The sequence below is a fragment of the Ceratocystis lukuohia genome (genome assembly GCF_044167205.1).
Source record: "Ceratocystis lukuohia strain C4212 chromosome Unknown Supercontig4_pilon, whole genome shotgun sequence".
NCBI lineage: Eukaryota > Fungi > Ascomycota > Sordariomycetes > Microascales > Ceratocystidaceae > Ceratocystis > Ceratocystis lukuohia.
Genome location: NW_027263523.1, coordinates 3,443,912 through 3,464,240, shown reverse-complemented (window position 1 = coordinate 3,464,240; position 20,329 = coordinate 3,443,912). Strand labels below are relative to the sequence as shown.

The window sequence follows — 20,329 nt, the reverse complement described above, 5'->3', positions numbered from 1 at the left end:
AAACTGCGTTGCTTGCGCCCAGCAAAAAGTCGAGTTGTCGAAGCCGCAAAAAAATCCGCCAAAGCAAAAATAATTTTTAGCGGCAGAATCCTGCTGACTAAGGTTGCCTAGAGGGGCCCAAAGGCGGTGTGAGGTTTGTGCTACAACGGGGAGGCATGTGCTGCAGAAGGGCCCACCCACAGCAATTAACACGGACGCGTCCTTGCTCTAAGCAGAGGCGCGTTTGGCTTCTGGCAAGTGCAAGCTGGAATTGTGGCAGTTGCTCAGGACAACAACTTGGGGGAACTTTGTCGAGACCCAGTAAACAACAAGAACAACATCCAAGTATCACAAGATCTAGCACGAGAGGCAACTACTAAGAGCGGTCGGGTCATAACGAGCTGCCTGATTGGTCTGAAGGACGCGATTAAATATTAGGTTAATATTTTCTATTCCTTATTCTTTATTGTTTTATTTTATGTTCGCCTCCTATCACCATCATCGCTACCGCTACCGCTACCGCCAAGTGTCGCCTTTCCCTAGTGCCGTGCCGAGTCCTTTCACGCATTTGTTTCATTCGTTCTTTTCATCTTCTTTGTTGCGCTCTTTCTAGACAATTACATCATGCTTGCTTGAGCTCCTGTTTTCCCTATTCGCTATTCCGCATATCTGCACCGAAGCACCAACGACCCAAGCTTGGTTCCCGTCAAATACAGAGCCTGCCTCGTAACCCACTCACGCCCGCTCTTCTTGCTATGAGTCCTGCCGACTCCGAGCCCAGCCGGGCCGGTACAACTGCCTCCACCGCTGGCAAGATCCACCCTTTTTTCAAGGCATCCCGGCCGGCCTCTGAACGAGCGTCTTCACCGTTAGCCCACGACCTCTCCGACTCAAGCCAAACCGGGTCTCGCAAGAAGCGAAAAACCACTAGCTCCAAAGACCTGGGCCCCCATAAGCGCAAGAATACCCTAGAGGGTCCGCTTCTTAGTCTTCTCAAGCCACAGCCACCGGTGCCTGCCGAAAAGGAGCCTAATGGACTCGAGACCCCGCCGGCTCTCGACGAGGAGGGACTGGAAGATGCCGAGGGGGAGATCGATGACGAGAATCCCGGCTTCTTCCCCGGGTTACAGCCGCAGGCGACCGCCCGGACGCCATCGTATTCCCCATCCAGCACCAGCACCCAGGGCGAACCTAATGGGCTAGCACTGGCATCCTGTGCTGCTACTGACGAGCTCGGGAAGCCTTCTAAGATTCTCAAGTTCAACATGAAGACCGGCACACTAGGATCGCCACCGAAATCAAAGCCCAAGAAGTCCGACTCCCTAGAAGTAGCCAAACCAACTCGAGGAAGACCCCGAAAGACCCCAAAACAGCTCATCGCCACTCTGCACTACGGCATCGATGCGGCCGATCGACGGCGAATCGGCTCCCTCATAGAGCAAATATTGTCCCGGCCCCAGCAACCAGGGCCTGCGTCTGAGCGTGCCACATCCCCCGCGCTATCTCAATATGGAACCGCCACTATAGCCCCCGTATCAACCGCCTCTACTCCGATTGTTGTGCCAAACAATCTAACGCCGGCCCAAACAAACAAGTCTACACATCCATTTTTCGCAAAGGGCACTACTACAGCACCATCCTTTGTCACGTCCTCCACCGCTACCGCATCTCTTGTGGCAGCGAAAAAACCAACCCTATCATTGTCTACTCCCTGCTCTCCAAGACGGAAGTCTCAGCCCCCTGCCTCATTTGGTGGTGGTCCCTCTTTCGGAACAAGGACCAAGGGCATGAAGGTGCCTGGGGCGCAGTATCCGTTGTTTCCGCCCCAAGACATGGTGCATGTCCGCTGCCTCGACCCTCCCAGTCTGACCCTGCGCCCGGAGAGCCCGCGGCGACTCACTCCCATTTGCTTACCATTGCGCAAAGCCAAGCAGCGGGCTACCACAGTGCCGGACGCCGAGTCCCTGATTACGTGTCTCCAGTCGGAGCTAGGCATCAAGAATATCATTGATGCTCTTTCTCGGCTCAGCGACGATTTTGCTCCGGCGCCCGCATCGCTTAGAGTACCAAAAAGACATGTGGAAAGCGGGCGCCAAGTCCAGGCCCGGATAAGACCACAAATACGGACTCCTCTCCCGGGGTCTGTACCCGCACAGCCCGTCCCCATTCCAGACGACAGCGGGTCTTCCAGCGACGATGATCTTGCGGTAGTTTCCCGCTTCCGCCTACAACAACGCCAGAAACGCCAAAAGCCAGAGCCACCTCACCCCTATATCGCACGCCTCTACAGCCAGCTCGCTGACGGTCTCTCGGCCTACGATAGATGTACGTGTGAGTCGGTCAGCTGGGCACAGAAATACGCACCTCAAACAACAGCCCAGGTCCTGCAGTCTGGTCGCGAAGCATTGCTGCTCAAGGAGTGGCTCGAAGCACTCAAAGTCAACGCCGTGCACACCGCTAGCGCAGACCCCAAGCCCAAGGGCAAAGGCCCCAAAAAGCGTGGCAAAAAGAAAAAAGGAAAGTTGGACGGCTTCATCATCGATGAGAACAGCGATGACGACGATGGCGGTGCGTATTCGCCGTGCGAAGACTCAAGCGATGATGCCTTGGCCGAGTGGGCTCCTGATGTCCTTGGCACCAAGCGCAGTGTAGCTCGCACTGTGGCTGGCCGCCTCAGGAATGCCATCGTTCTCAGTGGAAAACACGGCGTAGGCAAGACAGCCACAGTGTATGCAGCGGCCAAGGAGCTGGGCTTTGAGGTGTTTGAAATCAATGCAGCTAGTCGCAGGGCGGGCAAGGACATTCTCGAGAAGGTTGGCGATATGACGCGCAACCATCTGGTGCAGCGCCAGGCCGGCGAGACGGGAGAGGCATCTTCTACAGCAAGCAAATCTGCAGCAATAGCATCGTTCTTTGGGAAAAAGACCGCCGATGCGAAGGACGCAAAGGACGGCGAGGGCAAGAAAGACAGGAAGGACAAGGAGCCTGCCGCACAAAAACAATCTCTTATCCTGATTGAGGAGGCCGATCTCCTCTACGACGAAGACAAGAACTTCTGGGCCACTCTCGTCACCCTCATGTCCCAAGCCAAGCGCCCCTTTGTCATCACATGCAACGACGAAACCCTGATTCCCCTCCATACCCTTCCTCTGCACGCCATTTTCCGGCTCCGTACTCCGCCACGAGAGGCTTCCCTCGATGCTCTAGTTCTCATTGCCGCCTGTGAAGGTCATGTCCTTCATCGCCAGGCCATTGGCGAGCTTTGGGCCAGCAGAGAAGGGGATTTGCGGGCTGCACTAGCCGAGCTGCAGTTTTGGTGCCAATTTGGCGTTGGTGATGTCAAGGGCGGCTTTGACTGGCTGCTCGCGCGTTGGCCTACGGGCAGCGACGTCAATGAGCATGGAGAGACATTGCGGGTTGTGAGCGAGGGTGTCTACGAGGGTGGCATGGGCTGGCTCAGCCGCGATTCCATAGCACAAGGGTCAGAGAATCCTGAGGCTGCAGTGCAGTGCTGGGAGGATTTTGGGATTGATTTGTATGATTGGGGTAGTGATGCCAATGCCAGCTCAGTGCCCTTGCAAACCGTGGATGGCGGAAAGAATCCATTGGCAGCCTTAGAGGCCTTTTCAGACTCGGCAGATAGCATGAGCTTAGCGGACGTCCTCTCGATGGCATCCTATGCAGAGACAAATCAGGCATGTGCAACTCCCCCGTTTCTATATACACACACCATACAGCAATGCTAACATACATCCTCACAGGTCCGCATTGACCCCACAATCCCCGAGATGCCCCTCAAACGCCGAGAGGACTTTATTCTAGGCCGCACTCTTCTTGAGGCCGATCCCATGCTACATTACTCTACTCTGACATTAGCCATACCAGCACACATCAAGGCTTTTGCTCAAAAACAGCGGCCACCATCGTCAGACGCGGGCCGATGTCCTACAGCAGCAGATCCCACTCTAATGCTCAAAAATGTCTTGTCTCGCCCCGCTCCGCCTCCAGCTATATGTCGACCCGACTATTCTGCTGCGTTTGACCCCATTGCGGCCAGTAGTGTGTTTGTCTGGGCTGCCCATGTTGACCCCTCAGTCTTCGACCGTCCCATGCGTCTCATCGCCCTCGATGTAGCTCCATACGTGCGATCTATTGTGTACCATGACACGCAGCGGCGGGCGCGGAACCTCTCCTGCTCACCCGCCCCCGATGGCACCGATCGGCCAGCCAAGAAACTACGGGCCACGCGGGCGGCACTCAGTGCGATGGATGGGGGGCACCGGGCTAGCGTGCGAGTACAAGACTACTTTGCCACGTGTTCGGGTGTCGACAATGCCGCCGTGCTTGCCACCGCCGGTGCCTCATGGCCAGCCCTCGCCTATAGCCAGTACCAATCTGCCGTTACCTCTCACGCCGCCTGGTTCGCCGTTGAGATGGAGCGACTGCGTATTGCCAACGAGGAGCGCCTACAAAAAGAAGCACGTGCACGTGCAGAGCAGGAGGCGCAAGCCGCCCAAGTTCGCCAGCAAATGGAACGCCAAATGCAGCACCAGTTCGCACAGAATCCAGCAGGCATGATCATGCAAATACAGCCGTTCATTCCACCTCCTGGGGTCCCAAGCATTGTGCAGAATCAGGAGGGCTATCTCGCCCATGAAGGAAACCCCCAGATGCTACAGCAGCAGCAGCAGCAACAAGCTGGGGTCCAGCCCACCCCCGCTTACCAGTACCTAGCGCAGCCCCCAAACTTTCAAGCGCCGCCGCAGCAGCTGCAATTCCCGGGCCCTGCGCCAATTTACCATGCCACTCCAGGATTTGCCGGCAACCCCCAGCACCAGCAGGTAGTTCCCGTTCCCGCCCTTTACCAACAACAGCAGCACCAGTCCCAGATCCAACAGCCTGGTCCCCAGCTTCATTACCACCAGGTGCATCCCGCCATCATGGGACCCGCAGAACCTACAGTCTCCGGCCTTGCTGCACCATCAGATGCCTTGGTTCGGGAACCTAGCGATGGTGGGCTGGCGGTGGATCCAGCTCTCTTCAACAGCTTCAATAATGATACCGAAATGATAGGATAAACATGGCTTTACATGGCTAGAATAACGAATATACCATAAATTTCTTATATATACACATATATACATGCACCATCCAAGGCAGAAATAGAAGTGTTTATGTTGTATTGGATATATATGAAGGATACTAGGGGTCACCAAAACATTTCGGAGCACTAGAAGTAGGGCAAATCAAGAGATGCCCTCCGGGCACAGAGGCCCTGGGCACTAGGGCACCCATCCCGTCCCTCACATAGTCTCATGCCATGCCTTCTCACACCAAACTTTGCCTCTTTTTTTGTCACAGTCCCCTTGCGCCACAGTTCATGCCAGCTAGGAATTGCTGCATGACATTCCAAGCTGATCAATGCACACCCAGTCACCAGTGCCCCTCTACAAGGGAGCCTGAGCCTAGGTTCCATGGAAAGCCAAAAAAGTAAAAAAAAAAAAAAAAAGAAAAAGAGAGAAAAAAAACAAACAAGAAAATAGAGAAATGTCATCTAAGAAAGGCAACTGGGTGGGCGTAGGGCAAAAGAGACCCAAATATTAAACAATATAGATAAGGAGAAGAAAAAGAAAGGCCCGCCGCTGACATAAGCATAGCATACAATTATCCATCCCAGAAAAACAGAAACAAAGCAGTAACAAAATAGAACGCCCCTTGACGGCAGCGCGCTCTATTCCAAGGCCAAGTGAGCGCCGGCGCTTTGCTCAATACCGCTGCGAATAGCGTGCATTTGGTGATGGCACATACGAGTCGTGGCCGTTAGGGCTGTAGGGATCATCATGGTAGATGGTTTGACGCCGCTCATCTTCAGGCAGCAGCTCCTTAACCTCCCAGTTGTTCATGCGTGTGCCAACAGAGAACTCAAGATCCTCGCGTGTAATCGAATCCCAGTATTTATAAATCATCATGACTGCTAGCAGGTTGCAGATGGTGGCTATGCACAGGCCGTCAATGTAGTGGCTCAGAGCATCGCAAATATCCTCGCTGAAGACGTACATGGTGACCTGGCCCGCTGCGAAGAAGAACACGCCGAAAACGATGTCACCTAGGGGCCATCGGTCCTGCAGAGTACCGGCAACCAGCATCACTTGCATGACAACATAGATGAGCAGCTGGACGCCGTTCAGAACCGCCATGACAATAAACAGAGCAGTAGTCTTGGTAGGCGCCAGGCTGGACCAGGACTTAAAGGTCGCGATGGCAACCAGAAATGTGACTGTGAACGATATCAGAGAGCACAATCGTAGAAGCCATACAGATAGCGGGGTGCCGTCTTCATAGAGCTGGAAGCCAACGAAGCCATTAATAAAGAGCGCGGTGATGGTTGCTGAGGAGAGACCCAGTTGCAGAGCGGCGAACCATGGGTATGATGCCGAGTAGGGCGGGACTACGCCGGCGTCGATAATGAGGGAGGCAAACGTCAGGAGCATGTAGAGGTAGAAAAAGGTGAGGATTTCACGTCGGCCTAGAAACAGAGAAAACAAGGGTGAGTTAGACACACGATCGAGGAGGAGAGAGATGTATGCATCATAGCGACTTACCGACAGCGGTAAACTTGCCGCGGATATGGAATATCATGATCACCGTCATTGTTAGCGCTACGATGTGCATGGCCGAAGCACCGCCTTGGAAGATGACCGTGTTGGCCAGTTCAATATTCCGCGCAAAGCATGTCGTCTCAATACCGACACCAGTGCTAGTAGCGGACTTGGGCCCAACAGCGGCACATAGGGGGAGCGGGGTCTGGTGGCAGATGTCTGTAAAGTCGCCAAAGGACGGCATTGTGGAGGCAGCGGAGGAGGGCTGAAGATGGAGACAAGGAAACGACGGAAATGGAGATCGAAGAGAAGGACCGTATAATTAGTAGTAATAGTAGTAGTAGTAGTAGTAGTAGTAGCAGTAGTAGTAGTAGTAGTAGTAGCAGTAGTAGTAGTAGTAAAGATTGTAGTCAAGGATAGTAGCAGAGATAAGGCGTAGTCCGACAGCGTGAGGTGTCGCGTTATGACTGAAAATAGGTGACGGTTATTGGCGACAACGTCTGCTCGATTGAAGGACTGACAGGCAGATTGTCTGCGGTCGTGCGAAGACGCGGCGCGAGCAGGAAAAGAAATAGGGCGGTTAGGAAATTAAAATAAGGGTGGTGAGACGTCGTCGTGGCGAGCCTTGATGTTGTGGCAGGTCCTTACATAGACAAGGCCAAGAGCAGCACACAACAGCGAAGAGGAGGCCGAGCAAAACAAGAGGAACAGTGGAAGAAACAAAGAATAACAAAAGGGAGAAGTGGACAGTGGAAAAAAACAGGCCCTATATTGGACATCAAGGGGAAGAGAAGAAAAGATTGTGTTGTGAGCTTCTAGAGGCCCAGCAGGAGCAGGGGGGGGGGCTTGAATATCAAATATAGAGGAGTCCAGGCCAAATATAGAGGGCGATAATAGGATGCGGCGACGAGACTTTTAGGCGTGAGAGCCGCTGTAAATACAGCGATATTGACAGTGAAGCTAGGGATAGAAACAAGGAGTAGCTAGAGCAATAAAGGAAGCGAAAAAAAAAAATGATAAAATGAAGACAGGCACGATTCACAAGGCGGGTTTATGCATATAACGGGGATACGTGCCACACGAGGATATGAAGATAGAGCAAATAGGCAGAGGAGAAGACCGACAATAAGAGAAGCACAACAGGACAAGAGAGAACAAGACAGATAAGACGAATAAAAGAGTGTGGAAAAGCGAGTGTGCATGAGAGAGGGGGAGGGGGGGAAAAAACGAAGCCCAGATAGAAGCAAGCAGAAAATAAATTTGCCAGCCACGAAACAGACGAGGAAGGAGCTCACGTACACATTCTGGGCTCTTTCCTCGGCCACTTTTTTTTTTCCCTCCTTCCTTTTAATCCGTGAGAGAAACAAACAAAACAACACATTGGGACTGGGTAATAAATTGCGGGTCCTTGTACGGTGTGTGTGCAGTGTGGGGACTGTTCAAGGGACTGTGTAGAAACAAAATCTGCTGCGAAACGAGCCCAGCCAGTCACACGCATCACATATAAACCAACCGACAAGAGTTTAATTCATCCCGCAATCTACCGCTCAACAAGCAGCGTCCAGCTTCCTGGTCTTTCCCAGGTCTTGTTTACTACATTACAACATGCTACAACCGTAACTCCAACAAAGCCAGAGTCCAGGGGTTCAACCAAGCCACCTCCCCACCCCTCTCCCCCAGGCACGTACCTCCCCCGCCAATTCTCGGCAAAGAGGTACTCGCATTTGCCTTCAATCCAAGTGCGCACAACCAAATTTACAGGCTTGTTGCTGCTGCTCTAACACTCTCTGAGACTTGTGCTTTTTGCGCCTGTAGCCAGCCATGTTGAACAACAGGCTAATTCCTCATCGTGCGCTCTGGTCTCTGGTCTCTGGTCCCTGGTCTCTGGTCTCTGCCTCTCTCACCTTCCCCTCTTTCCCTTGCTCCTCTGTTCTCTCGGATTCTGGGCTTCATTCCGGCACAGAGTCGTTGCTGCAGGGACAAATAAAATTGCCAGGCATAATAGCACGAAGCCGAAGCCGAGGCTGGAGCAGCATTCTCTCGCCACATAGCTTGACACATTCAGAGAATAACATGCATATTGGCATGTATGTATAAGTGTGCGAGATATACTGGGTGTTTCTGAAGCACAACCCTCCTCGTGCTCTTCCTCTCCCTAACATTCGCAGGGCGTTGGAGTCATGCACATACATGTATGCACGTCACATTGAGGACAACCTAGCCAAACAACCAAGTAGCCTGGTCTCGCCCTTCCTCAGTCTGCTCCAGGCCTCTCCAAGCTTGCCTCAGACTCCCTCCAGGCTTGAATTCTGTTACCGTTGCATTGCGTATCAAATGCGAGGACGCGTATTTCACGCCGACCCAACAGCGCAGTCTGATCCACACTTTTGCTGTGCATTTTTTGCCTTGCTTTCCTTTCCTTTGCTTTCTGTTCCATTCCCCTCCCTTCCTTGTCTACCAACCCTTTGCCCGCTACTACATTACCTTTGCGCATTCTGCCAGCTATGAATGAGCCTAGCGGCCAGCCGGCCAGCTTCTTTTCCTTCGTCTCCTACCAAGCTAATGAAAGTGAAGAGCACAGACCAAAGTGTCGCGTGATGTCACCACGCTAAAACGTGAACACGTGATGTAAAACCCTAGTGTATATTGTCACTAACCCTAGTGAATCTTGTCACACCAGAGCCCACGGTAACCCAACGTCTGTGTAACCATCGTGTCTTCCCCTTCCGAGGATGCGTTAGTGTCCAGCCAGCGCAGCAGAAGGCTCTCACGCTCGCTCGCGCATTCACATTTATCCCCTTATCTCATATGTTATGGCCCATTCTTGGAATACTATTAGCGGCCAGTTTTTCTCGGCAATAGCACGTCCCTCTTCCCCCTCCCCCATTCGCTGGTGAGTGCCATTTTGTCGACGGCTGATGTTTTTTTTTTTATTTCTTTTTCCCTTTTTTTTTGATGGTGGTGGCACACAAGTCATCGCTGCAGTGAAACCGCATCTTGCCTGGCACTGCGGTAGAGCTGGTTGGGGCCGGAAAAAAGGCTCTCCGCAGTAATGATAAGGCCATTGTCTATAGGTCGTGGGGTGTCATCTAAAGTGGTCTTTTGGTTTTTCCTGCTTGATGAGCCCCCTTCCTCCTCCCTTACCAGCAGCAGGACGTAATATGGGCTCGTACATGGCTATAGTTGCGGCAAAGCTTCATTAGGACCAATGTGGCTTTGCACAACCCGTAGCTTCATTACGTTATTTCCAGCCAATGCCGCCCGAGAATGCTCACCCGACCAGCGTCCAACTCCCTTCTTGTGCAAAAACCCGAAGGATAAGACAACGTGAACACAGAGAAAGAAACGTGATGCTGCTTTCGTCGAACCAGCTGGTCGCAAAGCAGGATAAGAAAGAGCCCGTAGCGAGATTGACGGATCAATTCACACAGAATACACGTCAAAACCAAACAAAGAGGGAAAAACCATGCTCTTGGGGCCAGCGAGGTGCAACTCGTGATGCGCAGCGGCTTAGCAAGTGCAATCTTTAGAGACTACATGTCTGGCTGTGTGCGAGGCACATTGTGTGCGTGTGTGCGTGTGTTATGTCATTTTATGCACGTCTCTGCGTAGCAGCTGTTATCATCCAGCCATGCCGCTACGTAAGCCGCGGTGCACTTTGAAGTCCACAGAAAAAAAACTTTTGTCTTTGTTTCGTTTTTTCTATTCTATTCTTTTTTTTTTCTTTTCACAGTGTCTCCGATCTTTCGCCTCAGGCCCAGCCCTCTTCACTACTAGCCCTTTTGATGTAATTTGGCTTGGGGGTATCTAATAACCAACGAAAGGAAACGTAGGCCAGACAGGACCAGAAGGAGCCTTGCGAATCAATGACCATGTTGGGATGGGCTTCTTGCACCGCGGGTATTGTTTGTCCTGCTTTTTTTTTTTTTTTTTTCGTCTTTCAGCTTGTCGGGTTCAAAGGAGACAGCATAGGCATCCATCTCCGTCCGCCCAGTCAGTCATATGGCCACTGGACTACTAAAAGGCACAAGGCAATGAGAATGAGCCTTTCGCCATTGCCCTTTGTCTCGCTAATGAGGCTTTACTTTGACTAGGTTACAAATCGACACACCACAAAGCGCCTATTCGGAAATTCTGGGGCCATAAGTATCCACCACCCAAGATCGGACGGGCTTGGTCGTTTTTAGTTACTGCCTTGCATCCATCCACTTTGCGCCTTCTGCTTTGTTGTCACTCCTGCCTTCTTCTACTTTTGAAGCTTCTCCGTTTGTTTTCGTTTTCGTTTTTTTTTGAATATTTTTTTTCGTTCTTTTTTGCGCTCCTTCCTTTTCTCGGCCGTTCTGATGGCATGCAGTTTCAAGTCCACGCCCAAGGCTTGCTTACATATCCAGTTTGGCTTTGATGTGCTTGGAGGCTGCTGGGATGGGGGAAGGGAAGCAAGTTACTTATTCACAGTGGCTGGAATAAAAGTGGGCCGCGAAGTGGGGAAACGTTACCGCCCCTCGTGTAGTGGGTTAGATGCGCTAGCCTCAGAAATATAGCATCTGTCAAAGCTCTGAACGCACTAAAGCACACGCTGGAAATGGAAATGGCGACGGAGATAACCGCCAAGGGTAAAGTCCTCTGGTAGCAGCAGCCTGCCTTATCCGACGATAAATGGCTACGGCGGTGGTCCTGATATTGCGAGCCATGAAACCCCGAACCAAGCAGAAAGATGGAGTGGAGAAACTTGCAAAGTGTCAGCCATCAGCCCATTTATCAGACCAAGCCTAGTAGCGCAAAAAAGAAACACATCATTCCTTCTGTCCAGGCTCAAGGAGAGGAGGGGGAGATTCGCCTTGTCTTGCCTCTTCTTCTTTTTTGTACTTGAGCAATCATGCAGAAGGGAGACGTAAAACTAAGTTCCCATTCGCTTCACGCAAGGCTTTTTTTTTTCTATTTTCTGCTGCCCGTGCTGCCTGTTGGCTGGGCTGGCTGCTCACCTCGGCTAAGCCCCAGCTGGATGTGATTGGATGCAGTGAGTTTTACGGATGGACAAGACAGAGTAAGAAGCAAGCAGAAGCGCGATAATTGCCTCTCTGGTGGACTTGGCGAAGGGCAAAGGAGGAAGAGGGGGGGGAAGAAGGGAGAAGAGAAAGGGGAGCGAGAAAGCAGCGACCATGTCATGTGAAATGGATGAATACATGCGTGCGTATGGGTATATTGAAGGGGGAGGGGAGGAAGTATAGCATCGTATCAGCACCTTCGTTTGGCTATACAATATAATGCAGGCACACACTCCAAGTCCAGTCAGAGCCAGTAGACTGTGCCAATAAACCCTGTGTGTGTGTGTGTGTGTGTGTGTGCGTGTGTGTCTCTGCTTCTTTCTCTCTCTCTCTCTCTATCGCTCTCTCCTTTTTTTTTTTCTTCTTCTCTCTACTCAGCTGGGAGATTAGCCCAGCTGCTCAGACTTGTTCTTCTGCTCTTTTCGGTATTTTCGTAAACAATGAAAGACTTCTAATTCTGGCCCGACTCTTTGATGCCAATGCTGATGCCAATGTTAATATGTTAATGCCGGTAGAGGCTTTTCAAAACGGGGTTGCAGACAGGGTTATGGACCCTTACATATATGGCTATAGTACAAGGACGTGGGAAGAGCCAAAGAGCGCCTGCCTAGTCTAAAAAGGAAGGAGCGAATCAGGCAATAAATTAATTCGATGATAAATTGAAAGGCCGTGAGAGATTAGGACGAAAAAAAAAAAAAGGAACAAGAGCAATCAAATCAAGCCGAGCCAAGGAAAGAACGAAAAGAAGGAAGCAGTGAGAGCGAACGGCGCAACATGTTTTATGTCTGTTTCTTGATGGCGTTTTGTTGTCACAAAAGTTGGAGCCGACACAGTGAAGGATAGAGCCTGGGTTAGTGGGTAAATAAATGGGTTTGCACTTGTTTTGTTTTATGTAAAATTGGCAAGAGACAGATTGGAGGCAGGCAGAGGGAAAAGGAAAGAGCAAAAGAATCTAGAATCTAGAATCTAGAATCTGTAAAGGCAGTTACCCCGTTGTGCAAGTAAACAAAAATAACAACAACAACAACACAACAACAGCAGCAGCAGCATGGCAGAGTAACAGTGCACGACAATAAAACAGCAGCACAATTGCTGGCCAGCTAGCATGGCACAAGTATTTATGCACAGTGTGTATATGCAGACTGTGGGTTGTGGGCTGATGGGACTGACGTGCACAAGAAACACCTGGGTTGTTAAAGTCAAAGACGTCTTATGTTCTCGGCCCCAAAAAAACGATGTATGTCAAGCCTCAATTCCCAACCAACAAAGCAACAAGCTGTTGGTGCTCGTCTCATCTCGCTCGGCCACTGAACCGGGTTGGAATAAAAATGGCTTTTTTGTTGCTTGGCTCGGGCTGGCCTGGGCCTTTGTCACCTGATATATCAAGGAATTAGCTAGGATCAAAAACAACTAGCTAGCCTCTTTTCCGCTTCTGCTCTACCCTCCAATCTTGACTTTGCGGGCCTGTTTTCATATTTGCTCATCTGTTTTATTTTCCTCGGGGGGGTTTGCGTATTCTGGATCCCTTCCGTGTCTGTGGTGGTTATATTGTCGTCGTTGTTGTTGTTGTTGTCGTCGTCGTCGTCGTCGTAATATTGGCGCCAGCTAGACCTTAGCATCGACGCATTTTTGGGAGCGTTAGGCCCGGTCACATAGCAAGGGGAGAAGGGGGAAACAAGAGAAGGAAAGAAGGGGGAGCAATACAAGCAAAAGGAAGGGGAGGAGGAAGAGGAAAGTCGACGAAATGGCGGCCAAAAGACCAGAAGTGTAAATACAGATACAGTCAGTCTAGGTGCTGTTGGTTCTAGTCTGGCCCCCCCTGTGGCCCTCTACTACCCATGCTCGGGTCTTGCTATTACTCTTTGTGGCCCTTTTACTGCTTTTGTTCTTGGAGTGCGTGTGTGTGTGTGTGTGTGTGTGTGTGTGTGTGTGTGCCTTGCTTTAACTTGGCTTTGCGGCGACGTTGATATTGTATTTGCTAATGGCTCTTTGGGCTTGGAATAGCGATAGAAAGGGCGGAGGAGAGGAGACAAGGAGGAAAAGACGCAGAGCGTAAGAGCAAAAGAGCAAAAGAGCAAGGGAGAACGGGCGACAGGAGAGACATTGCCAAAAACAGGACCGACCGGCAAGCTGGCGGGCAGGCAAGTGCGTGGCTTATGTTTGGCGGATAATAAGTGTGCAGTAAGCGGAGGCAATACGATGGATGGGAAGCCCATGGGAAGGACGGGCAGGGTAAGTAGGGGTGGAAAGAGGAAGAGGAGAAGGACGATGGATGGTGGACATGGATACACAAGATGGTGACAAGGGAGAAAGAATACAAGATACCAGATCCAGAGAAGCGTACGGAAGTACAAAGATACATGGCGAATGCGCTAGACTTCCTGGCCTCTCTATCTACACTGGACACTGGACACTGGACACTGGACCGTGCTCGTCTGCTCTGCTGCATGTTATTGTCAACCGCAGGCGCAAGTGGCTGGCAGATATCGCGAGCGATTGCAGGGCAGCACAAGGGCCAGGTGGAAAAGGGCAGAAAGGAGACTATCCATCTTGTCCCACACATCCACGTACTAGTTAGTAACATGTGCATTTCCCCTACTTTCCTCCGCTGTCTGGTTCTGTCCTTTATCTTGCCTTGTTTCTTTGTAGTGGAGCTGCGGCGGCACAGACAGAAAAAAACCGCAACATGTCTCACGGGATCCCAAGAGGCAATTCGGTTTTTAGGTAGCAGGGGAAGGGAGGGAGGGGGAGACGAGGGGAGAGGGCGAGGGGAGAGAGAGAGAGAGAGGGGAGAGGGCAAGAGATAGGGAAGCACACAGAACGGACAAGGGAACGGACAAGGGAACGAGCAAGAGAACAGGCAGGAGAATGGCTACAGAGATGGCTACAGAGATGCTACAGAGATGCCTACAGAGATGCTACAGAGACACACAAGCAGACCAAGAAACACGGACGCAGCAACACGAACGCAGCAAAGAAACACCAGGGCTGGCACCAGCAAGACACGATAGACCAGGCGAGGGCCAAGCAACACAAGAAGCTGGCAGCGCCGCCGCAGTCTTCGACCCAGGAGGCAAGGCGAGCCACAGAAACCAGACGGACAGGCTGAAAGAGAGGATAAAAAGAGACGACAGAGGAGCAAAAATATGCCGAATCCAGCCTTGACTAAGACCCCCCCATTTGCAGCAGCCACGGCGACGCTCACTGTGCAGCAGCAGCAGCAGCAGCAGCAGCAGCAGGGGCGGGCGAGCAAGATCCACTAAACAATGGGTATAGGTGTCTAAGCTATAGTGGGCACAGAGCCGGACCATGATTAGCTGCCTGAACTATAGTGGGGGTAGGGGCTGACACGACCTGCAAGACCTGTAGATACAGGCTCTTAGGCTCTTCGAGGGCGGCTCCAGGGCAGGCAGAGGCGCTAAAGGGGCCTGTAGCCGAGAGGGTGGCAGCCTATTGGCCAGCGGGGCCACGCTATTAGACTGTTTATTTGAGCATTATTCGAGGGTTTATTTGGCAATGTGCCATGCATGCTGCTATATCGGTTTGCTGGAGCTTTTGCCTCCCTTTGCTGCTTTCTTTTGCCCAGTCTTTGAGAGTCTTTGAGAGTCTTTTTGGAGTCTCAATTGCAGTCTTTTTTGCACATCTTTTGCTCCTTGGCCAAAACCACTCTAGGTTTCTTGTTATCCTCTTGGATTCCTCTGCGCTCTATGGGCCTGCGCTTGCTGGGTTTCCAGTTCCGTTCTCAGCTTGGCCTAGCTCCATCAGGAAAAAAAAAAAGAATAAAAAAAGAATAAAAAATTAACAAAAAATGAGTGCACAAATCAAAGAATAAAAATCAACAAAAATGAGTGCAAAAATCAAAAATCAAAGATTAAAAATTAAATTCAATGAATAAAATCGCTTTTTACCCTTTTCGACTGCACTCTATTCTTTTATTCTTTTTTATTTCTTTTATTCCCTATTTTATATTCCCTTTTTTTTTATATCATCACGAAACATCAACATCAACAACACAAAAAACACCGACTTTTCATCGGCCTTTTCCCATTCTTTTTTTCCCCCTCCTCGCTTTCCCGCACTGCTCTCTCTCCCCCCCCAAAATAACCACCAGCGCTTTTCCTCTCGGCTCTGCCACTGCCGTCCTTCCATTGCACAATTCGCCGTCCATCACGTCACTCAATCACCACAATAAGGCGCTCTCTCTCTCTCTCTCTCTCTCTCTCTCTCTCTCCTGGCGTCCCTCCTCTCCTGCCTCTTGCTCTTCTTTTCCCCATGAATGCAGACAATCTCGACCTCGATACGCACCACAGCGACCCCCAAGGCTCTCTCTGCAACTGCCAGCCGTCTCTCTCCCCTCCTGCTCCGCGGCCTCCCACTCGCCGCTACCTCTACTGCTTCTGACCCTGCAGCCACTGCTATTGCCGCCACCACTGCCGCTACTGCTGCTGCTCTTACAGCTCCTGCCGCTATCATCGCCTCCGTCGTCCCTGCTCTGCTGCCGCTGTTTCCGCCGTCCACCGTCCACTAGACTAGGCCCGGCTCCCTCTGGCTGCTGTCCTATCCTCTTCTACTCGCCCTCCTCCCACAAGTCGTCCGCTTCCCCAACTCTGCCGCCCATCTTGTCTCGTCGCATACTCGCTCTCGCTCCTCGACTCTGCCAACCATTGCTGCTCCCTGGCCCAAAGTCCCCCCCCCCAATCTCCCTCATCTCCCCCCCCTGACATGTCCATCATGGGCACTGTCTATCACTCAGGTCTGCCCTATGGTGTAGGCGCATATGCTGCCACTGCTACTGCTGCTCCGTTTCCTAGCTACCTGAATGCCACCGCCGCTGCAAACACCCCCAGTAATACCACTGCCAACACTGCTGCGAATACTGCTGCTGCATCCGCCTCGTCTTTCTCTTCGTCTGTGTCTGCATCTGCATCTGCATCTGCCTCGGACTCCAAGGCCGCCTCCTCTGCCCTGCTGGACATCGCTAGCTACCCTTCCTCTTCCTCCGTCTCGGCTAGCTCCAGCTTTGCGTCGTCTGCCTCCAGTCTTAGTACTGCCCCTAGTACCTCTGGCTCTGCCTTTGGCTCGATGGACTCCTATAAAGTGCACAGCCAATCACAGCCCAGATCCAGCTACACCCATATTCCAATTTCATCGTCATCGTCATCGTCGACACCACCCACAACAACAACCCTGTCTGCGTCTTCGTCGTCGGCCTCACTGGCTTCCGCCCTAGAGCCACCAGCAGCCGCGGCGGCAGAAGACGAGCAACCAAAGCTAGCAACAGCTGCAGCCCCGGCAACGGCACCACTGGCACCCCCCGTTCTCCCAAGTACTGCCGTTGATAGTGCCAGCACCATGTATGCGATCGGATCAGGATCCTTGCGTACGCATGAACACCAGCAGCAACACCAGCAGTTGCAGCAGCACCAGCAGCAGCAACAACAACAACAACAACAACAACAACAACAACAACAACAACAACAGGCCTCTACGAACGACCACCTCCACCACCACCAGCAATCACAGCAACACTCCTCCGATCTTGCCAGCTCCCTTATGCACCCGCCATTCCAGTCTGCTGCCGACCCACAACCCTCATCCTCCTCCTTCTCCTCCGCTATAGCCACTGTTGCTGCTAATACTACTGCCGCTGCAATGTCCACGGCTTCTGCTGCTCCCGCTGCCAACAGTAGTAGCGCAGAGCCTAAAAAGACGGGTCTGGAGCTACACAGCATGGCCCTGCCAGCTTGTATCAGCCCCAATGGCGGGAGCTTGTCCGACTTTGTTGCCCAGGTATGGCCCTTTTTTATTTCTTTTTTACATCCAACCAAATGCTGTTAGGAGCTTCCCCTCCCTAATCTGGCACTCGCTAACTTTTGCTTCTACTAGATGACCTGCTTCATGATCCAAGAGCCCTGGAAAATTGTCGCCGACGCGTGCCAATACACTTCGGGCTCCCCCCTTCCCCGTCAAAGACTCGTCCCCGAGGCTATCGCCAAGCCAGAGTTGCTCAAGTGGACTCAAAACATCCTGGCTACCACCCAGGTCACGCAGAATGTCGTCCTCCTTGCCCTGCTGCTCATCTATCGCCTGAAGCGGAGCAACCAGCACCTCAAGGGCCACTACGGCAGTGCCTACAGGCTCTTGACCATAGCCCTGATGCTCGGAAACAAATGTAAGCGCACACCCCTACTATTGCATCTTCTTTCGCCTGCCCTTCTAACCTGTCAACCGTCTAGTTCTCGATGACAACACATACACGAATAAAACCTGGGCTGATGTCTCTTCAATATCCGTCCATGAGATCCACCACATGGAAGTCGAGTTCCTCAGCAACATGCGCTATAGCCTCTTTGTGCGCGAGCAACAGTGGTCAGCCTGGTTGAAGAACATGGCCAATATGAAGGCTTACTACGATGAGGCTGCCCGGAGAATCTCGTCTCCTGATCCCAGCGTGCTCATGGCTGCTCAAACATACTTGCCGCCGCAGCCCCTGCATGCCCACTCTTCACATTCGCCCTCGCGCCTGAGTACGGCATATATACCCTCGTCCTCGGGCCAATCGCACGCCCAGCTGCCGCACGCCCTCACCAACGCAAGTGCCAGCGTCAACGCTGCCGAGTCTATGGTCTACCACCCAGAGCTCTCCCCCTCACTGTCTGCTGGGGGCTTATCTCGCAAGCGTAACTATCCGGAGCATGATCCCCAGTCTGATGCTAGAAAGTCTCGCCGCATGTCTCCTAGCCGCACGCTGTCTACATCGCCCTCCGGCCAGATGTGCATCCCGCATACCGCAAACGTGCCGTTGCCTCTGGGCTCCTCAGTCGCACCCATGGACCCCATCAACTACGCTTCCGCCGCTAATCCGCCTGCCTCTCGCGACTCCCGGCGATTAACTCTGCCGCATCTTACGGTCAACACTAATACAAACCCCATGGCAGCAGCACCCGTGCCACAACCACAGTCTGCCTTTGTGGCCACCACTGTTCCTAGCAGCAGCAACAACAACAACAATAACAACAACAATCAGCCAGTCTTTGGAACTTTGGCTGCACGCACTGTGTCTTCTTCCTTGCCGCCTTTAGCGTCCGGAAGCCGTTCAGTAGTCGGCAACTCAGTCGTCAATCCCCACACAGGCTCTTCCTATGGTGGAGTCCCGCCACAGAACCTCATGGCCATGTCCATCTCCCAGCCCCCTGTTTCGTCGCATCTTTCTCAATCCGCCGCTCCAGCCTACCTTCCGCCTTCCACGACCCAGCTATCATCTACTGGCTATGTCACACCTACCAAGCGCCACTCGCCAGGCACTCTCGGCCGTTATGGATTCAGTCCCCATGGAACGAACCCTGATATCTTTATGAATCACCAGGGGAGAATCCCCAGCCACAGCCAAAACTCTGGGTTCGCCCACAGTCATAACATGGCCACTTCCATGCCGCGTTCCCCGCTTTCGCCGTCTGTGCAATCCGCGACACTACGCTCGGCTGTGCCCCATTCGCATCCCCATGGAGTCTCGGTGTCGACGCCTCTGGACCAAACCCCAGGTGCGGGCCACCAAAGGAGCCCATACCCGACTCTTTCGCCCATCGCGTACCTTAATGACCGGAGCAGCCCGTACAGACCCGTGCGTACGGTCAACACACTCATGTATCCCCCAGGGTCCACCTCTCTTAGCGAGTACCATCTTACTCCACAGGCCATCACACCTAACAGCATGCACTGGCATCGCGTTGGACGGCCGAACGATATCCGCTCTGGAATTGTGCCTGAATACCGCCATATGTAGAGACGGCCGATATGTGTTGGAGGTGAGCGGCGCACTGTCTTACTCTTCTTCTTTCTCCATACTCTTTCTCTATTTTCCTGTTCAATGGATGGACACGGACATCCTGGTCCTTACTCTGTATTCTTGACCGTGTAGAGCTGCGGGAGCCCTGATTATCGTGTTATTTATTCCCCTTTCTCCCTTGTTTTTTTTTTCTTTACTTTTTATTGCTTGTACGTTTTTGTTACTCTTCTCGCCGATTAGGCAAAGTCATGACCAATCTCCGGCTTTTATGGGTGTCCTTGGAGTTATTTATTTTTCCCTTTTTTTTTGGTTAACGTTGAAAGCTATAGCGGGCTTTTTCTTTTCTCTCCTTTCCTCCTCTTTTTCTTGGTATTCTGCTGTCTTTTGCCTTTTCTTCTTGCCCTACCATCATCATCATCATCATCATCATCTTTAGAAGTCTGCCTGTCCTGCGTGTTTCTTACCGCCTCACGGCCTGTTGGAACTTTCTAGCCTCTTCATGTTGCTCTTTACTACCTGTCTGGGCTGGTTTTCTCATCTGGCTTGTCGGAGAGAAGGAAATAGAGAAAACACCATACAGCTACTATTTGAGAAAGCAGAAAGGCGAAAGCGGTAACAAATGGGGCTAAGCTGGTGGTATCAGGCGGCACGTCATTGGGAACACACAGTACCGTTTTTCTTTTTTTTTTGCTGCTCTTTTTTTTATTGCTGGGGAATAGACCGTCTGGTCCGCCTGCGCATTTTCACTTCCAGTCACTTTTTGCATAGTTTCTTGCGTGCGTTTTAATGCGCCGTATCATGAAAATGAACACCATCCCTAGCCCTCACTCCGTCTGTTATACGTGATATCCATACTCTAATCCCCGTGCTGTACAGGTGGAAGCTGCCCGCCTTATATCGAATTGCGTAGATAGAGGGTG

General features: G+C 51.9%; 3 protein-coding genes across 3 annotated transcripts; 2 read left to right on the top strand and 1 right to left on the bottom strand.

Moving 5' to 3' along the window:
- Window positions 1-734: 734 nt before the first annotated feature.
- HOO65_040797 (Telomere length regulation protein elg1) lies at window positions 735-5,057 on the top strand (the record flags this gene model as incomplete). Its single annotated transcript, XM_071002489.1, has 3 exons — window positions 735-2,304; window positions 2,356-3,638; window positions 3,741-5,057. 3 exons carry the CDS (start codon window positions 735-737, stop codon window positions 5,055-5,057), a joined length of 4,170 nt encoding a protein of 1,389 aa, XP_070859640.1.
- A 687-nt stretch (window positions 5,058-5,744) lies between these two features.
- HOO65_040796 (Chitin synthase export chaperone) lies at window positions 5,745-6,822 on the bottom strand (the record flags this gene model as incomplete). The annotated part of the gene is made up of 2 exons (XM_071002917.1): window positions 5,745-6,505; window positions 6,582-6,822. 2 exons carry the CDS (start codon window positions 6,820-6,822, stop codon window positions 5,745-5,747), a joined length of 1,002 nt encoding a protein of 333 aa, XP_070859639.1.
- Window positions 6,823-15,899: 9,077 nt separating this feature from the next.
- On the top strand, window positions 15,900-19,406 carry HOO65_040795 (Cyclin; the record flags this gene model as incomplete). The annotated part of the gene is made up of 4 exons (XM_071002521.1): window positions 15,900-16,103; window positions 16,157-17,413; window positions 17,510-17,795; window positions 17,860-19,406. 4 exons carry the CDS (start codon window positions 15,900-15,902, stop codon window positions 19,404-19,406), a joined length of 3,294 nt encoding a protein of 1,097 aa, XP_070859638.1.
- Between the last annotated feature and the right edge of the window lie 923 nt (window positions 19,407-20,329).